General features: G+C 36.4%; 1 protein-coding gene across 1 annotated transcript in view; it reads left to right on the forward strand.

The window, feature by feature from the left end:
- thoc6 (THO complex subunit 6) overlaps positions 1 to 6516 on the forward strand; it is a 129174-nt gene extending 122658 nt beyond the window's left edge. The window contains exon 7 of the mRNA XM_075361604.1: positions 6093 to 6516. Coding sequence (XP_075217719.1) covers positions 6093 to 6194 — 102 coding nt within the window. The 3' untranslated portion in view covers positions 6195 to 6516. The remainder of the gene's footprint in view (positions 1 to 6092) is intronic.
- Positions 6517 to 12618: the final 6102 nt, after the last annotated feature.

Here is a 12618-nt window from a genome sequence, read left to right on the forward strand (position 1 = left end):
AACTTTACCTACTACAGGCAAGAGCGTCAGAGGATGGTAAGAGGAACTGACAGTGGGATCCTTGTCGCCACCCTTGAAGAGCAATTTCAAAACACCACTTTTCCAACATGCAGGGAAGTGCCCGGCAAACAGCAACCTATTGAAAACCCTAGTCAATATACCAAGAATCACAGGCAGGGTGCAAACAAGGAGTTCCACCGTGATACCATCATATCCAGGGGCTTTATTCCTAGCCAGGTTGTAAATTACTTGGTGGACTTCCACCTCAGTAATTTCTGAAGACACAATCTCAGAGCGAAAACCTACAACTTCCTTTCAGACACATTGATGATACGAGGTCTCACCAACCTCGATATCATCTGGAAGTAGATCTTCCATCAGATGAGTGAGGACACGATCTTTATCTATAACACCATCTTGGGTTAAGAGAGCTAACAGAAGAATGTCCTTTTTCCGCTTATTACCAAGAACTCTATAAACAACAACCCATGGGTCCTTATTCCCCTGCTCTTGAACAAAAGTGCGCCAGGAATCTCGTTAAGAAGACCTAATCTTGTGAAAATACTCGGCCCTCTTCCGACGATAATCTGCAATCAAGACTGCATGCCAATCAGGATCACCTGCACGCTGTGCGGCTCTCCTGAGCCGGCCCACAGTTTACTTCATCAATCAATTCCCGAGTCCACCATCCAGCTACTCTCTCTCTCGACCTGTACTCTGAGGGATAGAGTTTTCAGCAGTTTCATCTACCGCAGAAGAGAAATTCTCTGCCAGGTCATCTAATGGGACCTCGTCCAGGCTGCGAGTAAAAACTTGCAGCCTGGCCGCAAGAATGTGCCAGGCTGCAAGAATGTGGGATCACGCCATTGTCCGTGATCCCACTGTGCCAAAGAGGCAATTTGGCATTCACATCAACTCCTATTAGAATAGGATGACCCGCTACCAGCTTAACAATCATATCCCATCTTTCCAAATGCTGTTCAGTGGGATCTCTGTTAAGAAAATACGAACTTACAACAACCAGGTCCAAACCATTCACGGCAAGCATAACGACATGATGCGTATCAGAGGCCCACCATGCATCTTTTACTATGTATGGACTTCCTGCATAGAACGGCGGATTTACTATCACCAATGTAAAACTTACTTCAGCCTGAAAAACCTGGCAGATCACCCTTGACCACATATGGGTGCTGTAGAAGGAGAATATTGATGCTTTGCTTCTCAACAACCTCACCTAACTCTACTTGAACTGGATAGGCTCCCTTGGATTTAAGTTGACCGAACCTAACCATCAAGAGAGTTGAAATACATTTCAATTGCTCTCAAGTAACAACCACACTCTCTGCTATTCACCGAGTGCCTATGACTTTTGCACAACCTTTTACAGTTAACGCTCGTCGGAGCCTCTTTTTTTCAGCGGACAGTCCTCACACTTATGACCCTCCTTGCCACAATGCATGCAGACCGACGCATACTTACAGAACTTGGCCCTGTGGCCAAACCAATAACACTTAAAGCACTTCTGCACGTCAAGGTACTCCTTAACGCAACAGGATGCGAAATCCAAGAAGATTCGTCCTTCCGACACGAACTTCTGATGGAGACCAGCTCCTAATTCAAAAACCATGTGATACTGTGGGGCATCACCACTTGCCTGTCTTGAAGACCAACCTACACTGGTCCTTGAATGAAGCCTCGTCCAAATCAATGTTTTGCTCTCAAATGAGACAAAACTTCCTCATCAGACAGGCTCTGCTCAATGTCATAGATTATGAACTGGTGCCTTCTCAAATGCTTGGTGTCAACCTTGACCTCAAGCTTCTTTACAGCCAGAGACTTTGTGATGACTCAGACAGTCTCCTTGTTGTCAGCAACCATTATCAGCCCTTTGCTGGTCTCCTTTATGTCCCTGATGCGAAGGTCCTTATAGTTAATGCAAAGGGCAACCTGAAAGTCCCGTTTAAACTCTTTTAGTTACTCTTTTTAGGCTTGTGGTCTTTGAGCCCTACGCCCTGTTTACGAACAGTGCCTCTGGCTTCTTAGCCACCTTGCTGACTTCCCACTTATTTTTCAGAACATCAGCGTAGTGCCTGGGCTGCACTGAGCCTGAACTACTTTCGATACCACCTTGACTTCCTTGGGCTTAGAAGCCAAGGATTCAAAGCCATTTGCCAAAGTTGCCACCTCCTCTTTAACCTTCAATAGCCTCGGTAGCATGGTCTTCCTCGTCCCAACGCTGACGCCGCCGAGAAGGGAAAGAAACTCCACAAGGTAATCCAGGTCCTCCTGGACCACCTTAGCCAGCAGGGCAGAACTGCCTGGTCTGCGCTTCGCCTTCGGAAATTCATCCACAGCCGGAAGTGTTTTGACCCGGGCGGGTGCGCTTGTGTCCATCACACTTGACTCGTCCTCAGAGTAGGTTGATGGCACAGACTCCAGCTTACGCTTCCACTTCCACCTGGACTTGCAGACCTCCTGGAAACCTTCCAGGACTGAAGATTCGCTAACCTGAACTACACAAGATTCTCACTGTCTACCTATCATTAAGATGGGCAAGCCCACAAACATGGCAACTGCCCACAATAAGACAGACAGCCAGAGACCTTAATATTCTCCTGTCACACTATGCACCTCTTTGCCGCTGTTGGATCAGCTAAATAACGGTATTTTTCTTAGTAGCGACTAAGAAGCACAGCACTAACCATGGATTACTGTCCTCATTATTAAAAGAATAAAAGAATGCGAGTAGGACTAAAGGCAAACCTTTACTTGTTATGGGGACTTACAACCATGAGTCATTGCCACCTTATCGCTACGCTGAGGCGGGTGCGTGAAAAAATTTTTCCACCCAACACCACATGTAACAGAGTACGGTACAACGAGGCTATATAATTTGATGCTACTGCTAATAAAGCCTTCAACTCAATCGCCAGGAACTGCAGACTGTACACGTGCAACTGCATCTCAAAACACAGAAAAAGAAATTCATTCAATTTAGCGTAACTTTGTTCGCATGAAAGGAGACCAAAGTTATTAAGAAGACAGATGGAACAGATTATTTTGTAGATTGGTTTTTCTCACTTTCATGAGTACACATTACTTTGTATTTACGCATTTTTATTTTCCCAGTCTATTACAAACAATGTTTTTTCAATATATGCTGTTTTAGTAATTGTAACTGTTGGGAAAATATGTAGATCGGTAAAAGAAAAAATAAATAAAAAATTGGTCTTTTTTTTTACATTTTGTGCCATAAGGAGACATTTTAAAAATAAATTTTTTTAACAGAAAAATAAATTGTAAATAATCTGTGAAATTGTTTTTTATTCCAATGCTCCCAAGTCTAAAATATCTATTTTTGTCAGATGGATGTTTTTGCATTGATGTCAGATGGATGTTATAACTTTGGACCCTGTTGAACAATTTTCTTCAAACTTTGTATACAGGAGCAGCTACCTTCAGAGATAAAATTTTATTAAATGTATGCAAAAATTAGAAAAAGCAGTAGGGATGTTTTGGTCAAAATGAGATTTTTTATAAAGATCACAAATTATCAAAAATTTTAATGTAATACTCATCTCTCGCCAAAAAATAATGTGTGTGTGTGTATTGTTATCTATATCTTCCTTCAGAAAAGAAGTTAATGGGAGTTTTTTTACATCTCTATATTTTCTAGATCAGTAAGCCTTCAAACCACTATAACAATTTTTTGGCCTCCAATCCAGTGGTCTATGGTGAAAAAAAGTATTTCAGTAATTTATAAAAAAAAATTGTTTAAATTTAAATCCATCTCACAAGTTACTCATTGCATTTAAAATCTTAATTTTTTGATAGCTCTTACTTTTTACTAATTTTTTTAAATATACCTTTTTCATAAAAAAAATTACAACTTTGTCTATTTAGAATTATGGCTTTAACTTTGTATTTTTAAACAATTTTAAAAAGTACTTTTTTAAATTATTGCCATTTAGGGATTATTTTCATAAAAATTATTACCTGAATGCTTTCCCTTGAATATGTATGGGAGTTTCTTGAAGGGACTGTGGGCCTTGCAGTCCTCCCATTAATTTTTCATTTTTCCAATCTCCATGCCCTTTCTGGTGTTGAAAATGTTCGTATTTTGAGTTTCACGTGAATATGAAGTGAATGTTTTTGTCCTCGATTTTTTCATTTAATTTTATTTTGTCTCTGGTGTAAGGCCAATTTCCTTCAGATCCTTCTTATTTCTCTGATCCATCTGCATCCTTTCTTGCTGTTTTTCAAGTCATAATTGTACTTTACGTCATGATGTGTCCAAAGAATCCTAGTCTCCTCTTATGCATGGTATCAGTGATGTACAGTGGTTCTAACTCCTTGTACACACCTTTGTTGGGCACAATTCACCACTGCCTGCCTTTCTAGTCCTTTTTTGTTGATTCAAATTCTTCCAGTTCTTCTTTCAGTTTTTTGGAGTCTGTTGGTCTTTGATTGTTCATTCAGGTGGAAGAATGCTTCTGCTACATAACTGTGTTTCCGGTTTATAACTGTGTTGTAGTGTCGTATTTTTGCGTTTATGGATAGAATTTTATACTGTAGGTATACCAGGTTAATTTTTGTGCTTTAGCAAGTTTGTTTGGATTTTTAGGTTTTTTCATTTAAGGTTTTTGTTATTATTTCTCTGTAGTATTTAAATTGGGTTTCTATTTTGACTTTATTACCGTTTATGCTTACTTCTTTTAATTGTGTTGGTTTTTGGGACATAATTTTTGTCTTTTCAAATGATTTTTTGAGACCAATTTTATTTGCAATGTTTTGAAGTTCTATATCTGTGTTTTTGCTTTGTTATATCGTTTACTAGCAGTGCCAAGTTTTCAGCGAAACCAAGGTAGTTTGTTTGTATTTTTTGGCCTAGTTTTAATTACAAGAGCATTTTTTGAGCCATTCCCTCATTACTATTTCTAGAGTACAGTTGAATAGTAGCAGTGAGAGTCCATTGCCTTGGTGCAGTCCTGTTTTATTTCAAATGGTTTCGAGAGTTTGCCTCTGAATTTCAATTTTAACTTAGTGTTCGTGAGGGTCAATCTTATCATGTTCATTAATTTGGGATGTAGTCCAAGGTATCTTGGAATCTTAAGTATGGATTTTCTGTGAATTCAGTTGTATGCTTTCTTGAAGTCTGCAAATGTTATCACTGTGTCTGCTTCTTTTTCTGCTGTAATCCATTGTTAGTTTGTGACTCATGATATGGTCTGGACAGCTCCTCCAGGGTCTGATACCATCCTGGTTTTCTCCTAGTTCTTTCTCAAGTTGTAAACTGATGTTGTTGAGGGTGATTCTTGAAAGAATTTTGTATGCTAGTCTAGGAGTGAGATTCTCCTGTACTTGTTAGGGTCAGTTTTGTCTGCTTTTTTGGTTGTTCTCCATGATCCAGATGTTGACAAGCCATTGATGAAGGGTAATTTTTGCTGGTCATTCAGATCTCTACAAAGGTCTGATCTTCTCCCGCCGCTTTGTAATTCTTTTTCTTAGTGCTTGATAGAGTTCTTTTATTCCAGGAGAAAGGGTTGATGTTGTCTGGTGGTGCTGTTATTCGGGTGTTGGTGTCGAAGTTTAGGAGTTCTGTCGGTTTTTTGCCATTTTGGAGTTTGTTGAAATATTTAGCTAGGATTTCCTTGTCTTTATTATTATTGGCCAGATTATGGTTTTTCATCCTTCATTAGTGAGGTTTGGGATTCATATTTTAGGAGTAATTTTTTGAAGATTTTTGGAAGTCTTGAACATTTATTGGTAATTCTTCTTCTGTTGATTTCAGTGTGTCTTTATGGTGTTGTCTTTTTATTTTCCTTAGGGCTGGGATGGTTTTTTTTCTTTGTTTTACTAGAACGTAAAATTTTGGAACGTTGTTTATGATTTTTGGGATTGGTGCAACAGCAATGCTTGTTATTGCGTAACAACCACACAATAAAAGTAGTAACCTATAATAAAGTAGAGATTATTGGACTATTAGTATCTACTGAAGTAAGAAGATAAGCTAAATAGTTATAAAATTGCATTTTAATTGAGATTTTTTAGTTTGAAATTTTAATTTACATTTTCATATTGTTTTACAGGTTATGTGTCTGGCAGGATCAAGTCGAAATATTGATTTATGCACAAATTTTAGTTACAGAGATCAGATTTTGACATTTGAAGAACCCGACAAAAGCACGTGAATAAGTGAAATTTTTTATTTTAATCTGGTTTATAAATTACCTAAGATCTGTATTATAATTATTCAGATATATTGATCATTGACAATCACAATTGCTTAAACTAAAAAAACCAAAAGTGATTTTTTAATTTGACGGTTGCATGGTTTATTGAATGGTCAACATCTTTTTTACTTTCATAAACATTGATTATACTAAAAACATTATTTCTTTAGTTTTTGTATTTATATTCCTTATCATTAAACTAAGCATTTCCAGTTCTGATGGATGCTCTACTCTTAGACTTTAGGTAATTTTAAAATAAATTTATATAAATATTAATTTATCAATTTGATAATTGTGTATCTTTTTTTTGTTGAAAAAACCATAATTCACGATTTATTAAGAGATATTTATTTGAATTTTTTACTAGTGATATGATATTTGTCGCCAAATGGCTTTGACGGCACGTGGCACCTTAAAACCTTATGGTAGCTCTGAGAATGGCTGTTTGAGGTTTCTGGAGTAGTGGCCCTGAAAAGGGCCATTTTTGTGTTAGTTCTGAGAAGAGCTGTTGGGTCCGGAAGCTGGTCTCTGGCAAAATCGACTCGGCTGTAGTCGGGGAGTTACTGCTCGTCCACTGAAATCAGGCCAGGCTTCACCTCAGCAGCAGTTGAGTCCCCACTGCAGTGTGGCAGTAGTGGTCCCCAGAGCTCTGCAGTATCAGGTCGGCATCTATTGTCTTTCACCTCCGCAGTTGAGGCAGTTCTTTCTGAGCAATCCCACACTGGGCCAGCTCCTGCTGCTGAGTTTGCTGACCAGGGCAATTGAAGCACGGCAAGTTGGAGCAGGAAGGTAGGATCTGCACCCAGCGCCTCTCCCTTGGCAGGCCGGCCAGGCCTGCTGCTCCGGAAAGGCTGTTGGCATCTACCAGGAGGTAGGTATGTAACACTACTCCTAGAATCACATAGTAATTGTTTTTTTAAACAATTTAATTTATTTTTTTTTATAATGCTTGAGTAAGCAGCGACTCATTCATTTTTTTTTTTTTTTACTCTATTAATATATGTATACATCCACCCACGTCACATTGTCTGATACAATATGTATCATAACACTGTGACACCATAATACTTTTCATGTGTAGAGACGCAAGTCATAATTATTTTATCAAAAGAAAGTTATTAATGGTATACGTGGAATTGCTTTGTTTGAACATACAATATAACACATAATACTTTGTTTGTGTTTTAATCATAACAGTCAGCCAACATTTTCTATTTGTATTTTGTAATTTTAAATTCAGTATTTTATTATCAAATAGTAATCATGATAACAGAACACATCTTCTTCCTTATTTATTGTTAATAAAGTTACATTTTTTATTGAATGTTTTATACTTTTTATTTGTTTTATATATTTTATCTAGAGTTTACTTTTTTATAGTAACAGTATGGATGTTTTTTTAGTTTTCATAATATTACATAAATAATTTGGTTTTACTTGTTTAGCACACACTTTTACTGAATGTTACTTATATGATTGTATAGATAGCAAATAAAATAGTAATTTTATATAAAGTTAAATAGAAATAACTATAAGAAAACTAATATTTTGTGTAATATTTCCTTCATTAAAAAAAAAATTATAAATATTATAGTTCTGAACCATAATTTAGGTAAAATCCCCAATAATGCAGTTTAAATTGGATAAAGCCTCTTGGTGAATGGAGTGCTTAGAAAGTATTGCATTATTAATATATTATGACTATTAAATTATAATAGGACATTAATATTGCGTTAATAGTTTAGAAATACACATAGTTTGACATAATTTCCTTCTCTTATTGTAATAGCTTAAAATTTTTTTAAGGCTGTGAAAACCATGACAATCCATTTATAAAAATATAATTATAAAAAGCAATACTAATTTCAGTTTAATTGTATAAGTTTTGAAAATAATTTGTCAATAGTGTAAAAGTGCTAAATAAACATTCTTTTGTAAACGGTATCAGAAAATGAAACTCTATTAACATGTCATTGGTTTCTTTTGTATTAATGTTTTAAACAAGTGAAAAAGTTGTTTATGTTGTTTTAGATCTCGCTTTGACCGTGTAAATTTGAGATTATAATCAAGGAATTAGGAACATTTGTATTTACAGGTTTTGAACTTGTTTAATTATTTTCCAAGTGACAAGGCTGTTTGCTGTGTGATTAGTTACGTGTAAGATGAAATTTTGTAATTATGTAGTTAAGTGTAATGTTGTACTTAATTGTTTACAGGTGTTTTTCTTAGTTATTCAGTCAAAAAAATGTTTAACATGGGCAGTATAATTAAATTTATCATTAAACTTCATGTGGTAGAGCCAACTTGTTTGACATTGGCCTAAATACAGTAAAAGGTTTCAGGTTTATATAAGTGTGTGTGTGTGTGTGTGTGTGTGTGTGTGTGTGTGTGTGTGTGTGTGTGTATGTATGTGTGTGTGTGTGTGTGCGTGTGCGTGTGCGTGTGTGTATAAACCATTTGGAACTAATTTGCAGTATTTCTTGCTCATTGGAGTTACCAGTAGTGTTGTTCATCTTAAAAAGATAAGGTAGATAACTCCTTAAGAATATAATCAAATATATAGTGTATTCAATCTATGTTGTTCATTCTATGCAGCCTAGTTTTTTTTTTGTTTTTTTTTTTCAATAACAAACACAGAATAAATGAAATATAATTTGGTTATATAAGAGGGGGAGTAAAAAATTATCTACACCTTTAATTCTATTAAATAATTTTTTTACACAAGCAAGGGGCTCAACATGTACATCATTTTACTGCATAGTCACCTCCTTTGTCAGTGCACTCAGTCCAGCTATCCACATGCTTGCATATTGTTGGGTAAAGTTAACAAAAAACACAGCTCGTATTTGCCAAAAGAAATTGGACTTTAATGCGAAAGAAAACAACTGAACTTATGTTAAATCATAACCTTAAAAACTAAAAAGAAATTATGAAATTAACATAACTTAATGATACATAAGAATATCAACTGAAATCAGCATCTGAACAATGATGTTAAATGAAAAAAAATACATGAATATACACTTTTAAATACACATTTTGACAATATACATTTTTGACAAAGACTGAAAAACAAGAGAACATGAAACACCTTAATTTTAATTGTAAATTTAGAAAAACATAATATCAATAAAAAAATGTAACCGGAAAACAGTTGTACTACTGACATATACTATAATGTGACAAATAGCAATGAACGGAGGTCATTAACTTAGATAATTAAATTACAATAGTTTCAGTATAAAAGGAGTTAATTACAATATAATCGCATTGAAATTAATTGAGCACGTAAAATAGGTTGCAGCTGAAACAATGACACAACTTTATGTAAGTCACCTGTTGTGACTGTACGGTGAGTAAATGGGTTTTAAACTAAACATGAAATTGAAACTTGAAAGGCATAGGTATGATGAACTGAATGTTCCACAAATTTAACGATAACATAACTGTTTAACGTAATAAGTAATGAAAAACTGAACTTGCCTGTAGCACACAAATATTTGTAAGAGACGAACTCGTGAATGAAGGTAAAATGAATACATACAGTAAATTCCTGAGCGTAGTCCACCATGGTGTACAGGAATACAGGGGTAAGAATGTGGCTTCGAGGCTGAGCAAGACTGGGCAAGACTGGGCGTCTGAAATGTGAAGCAACGAGTTTGAAGAAATTCTGCTTCGCTGAAATTGTAATAAGAAGCTGGAGAAAATTCGGCGTCGACAGAATTGACAGCTTGTAATGATTGAAACACTTTCCACAGAGAAGTAATGTAGAATTTGAAGAATAACTTAACGAAGAAATGAGGGCTGGACGAACATAGAAAACTGTGAAATCTCGAAAAATTGACGAGTAGAACTAGAAAATATTTTCGACACAGGAATACCGCACCGTGTATGCGAGTATGGAGGTGATGAAGATATTAGCACAAATCTTGAGAGCGAAACATAAAGGCGTCTTTCTTTACATTGTGAAGGTCTGGTCAACTCTTGACGAAAAGATGGCGTGAGTGAAAGGAGGGGGAAACCACGGATAGGCAGTGGACAGGAGAGAGTGTGTGTAAAAAACAAGAGAAGTGTCTTAGTGTTAGTATGAGAACGATTAGAGAAAACGTGTTGGAATTCGAGAACGAAGACATAAAAATAATTCTGAATATGCAAGTTGAAGAAATGACATCAGGGCCAACAAAGAGAAATAGACTTCTAGGAACTATGACAATATTGAAATTGGTTGAGAATAAAAAACACTAAGCCTAATATATACATTAAGATTAAACAGCAATGAAATAATGCGTGATTAATAATTCTTGGAATAAAACGACTTTATGCAAACAGCGTAAACACATATTCCTACAAGAAGAATGTTTTCGGTTAATTGCAAAGCCACTTTTGCACCGCTTCCTGCATATGTAAGTCTGTGGAAAATTGACGATCTTGCAAAGTATCCTTGAGTGGCCCAAACAGATGTAAGTCCATGAGAGCCAAGATCTGGAGTTTAGGAAGGGTGTTCCAGTACCTCAAATTCAACTCTGGTTTGGAGATCAAGTAGGCATTGGCAGATGTTGTTTGAGCTTGTATTCTGAAGTAAGCTGTCTTGATACTCATCGCACACATACTTTATGGAAGCCGAGTTCGTTGTGGATGATTTGGTAGGCAAAACCATTACTAATGTTCAAAGAAGATGCTTCCTCATCAATGGTAACTCACTATTCATCTGAACCATCTCTTGAGCTTACTGACATATCATATTGGTGGGGGTTGACAGGCACCCTGCTACCTTTTCATGATTCACACTCACCTAACCACTTTTAAATGTGATAAAATGTATGTGATAAAAGCACTGTTCCCATATTGTGATAAAAGTCTACGATAAATGTCAGCCCCTTTCTAACCTTTTTTTTCCATTTTGTTTAGCTTCTGGAACCACCATTACAGGTATTACTTCAGAGGATGATATGTATGAATGTAAATGGAAGTGTAGTCTTGTACAGTCTCAGGTCGACCATTCCTGAGATGTGTGGTTAATTGAAACCCAATACCAAAGAACACCGGTATCCATGATCTAGTATACAAATACATATAAAAGTAACTGCCTTTTTTTAGGATTGAACCTTGAACTCTCAATTTAAAAATAGCTGATTTCAAAGTACTTTCACACCCTCCAGTCAAGAAAGCAGATTCACTGCTTGTTGTTCGTCCTTGTTGCAAACTGCTAATGTAGCAGACATGTTTACACTAATAGCCATAAGGCAAATGACGCAATTGGGATCAAAATTCACGTGCATCACTGCATTCATATACTTTTAAGCATGCATGCGTAGAAGGCAGTATGACAACCTTTAAGAAGTTTTATGGTGAAAGTGTAGATTATTTTTAACTCGCCCTTGTATTTAAGGGGAGTTCTCCCAACATTTTTTTAAAATAGGCCTACAGAAAACATTGCTACTGAAGCACAAACAACTCAACCTACTAAAGAATGCTGCTAATCAGCTCTGAAAAAGCCTATAGAAGAAAAAGTTATAGTATTTTGAAAATGAACTTAGATACATATTCTATAGTTTTAATAACTATAGAATATGTATATAACTTGTTCCTCTTGAGCTTTTAATACCACACCCATCAGTTTCTATATTTACAATCATCTCTTGAACAGTATTCTCACACTCCTTTTGCAGCCTACTTCAGCCTACCTTCTTATACAGCGCTGCATGTTCTATATTCCATAAATCATATTTATAAACCTCTTTCCACTTATAATTCTGATAAAGGTTTTATTGCTTTTTATTATATTTCCTCTACTTTTATTATATTGTATTAATACTTTTATATTATATAATTATACTTTTACTTTTTATTATATTGTCTATAACCTATGCATAACCAGTAATGAAAAAAATCGTATATTTTTAAACACTTTACTTACATTTATAAAACATCACATTTAAAGAAAATAACTCTAACTCTTGCGCGCAGCACGCTAAGGTCAGAGGACCACCACTTTTTCCTGGGTTTCCGCTTGTGTTTATCAAACAGCTCCCTGGAAGCAGTGGTCATTATGGCTCCAGGCACTCCCTGATTAGCGGACTGGCCACTACCTAAGGGTCTGTTCATTGGCCGAGGCCACTGTAGGACCCTATTGCAGCCAGTCTTGATGGCCTGGCCGAATTGTTCAGTCATCAATTCCACCTCTCCTCCCTGTGCTCCATACATCATTCCAACCCCTGTAAGGCAGCTGCGCACTAGCGCCACAGTCTGTGCTGATCCAGATCCCTTAGGTTATAGCAACCTCCACGCGGCACGAAGAAGCCTTTGTAGAGCCATTAAGGCTGCCAAACAAGAGGCGTGGCAACACCTCGTGGAAGACCTGGAGCAAGATCCGTGGGGCAGG

The sequence above is a fragment of the Lycorma delicatula genome, chromosome 3, assembly GCF_047948215.1.
Source record: "Lycorma delicatula isolate Av1 chromosome 3, ASM4794821v1, whole genome shotgun sequence".
Taxonomy (NCBI): domain Eukaryota; kingdom Metazoa; phylum Arthropoda; class Insecta; order Hemiptera; family Fulgoridae; genus Lycorma; species Lycorma delicatula.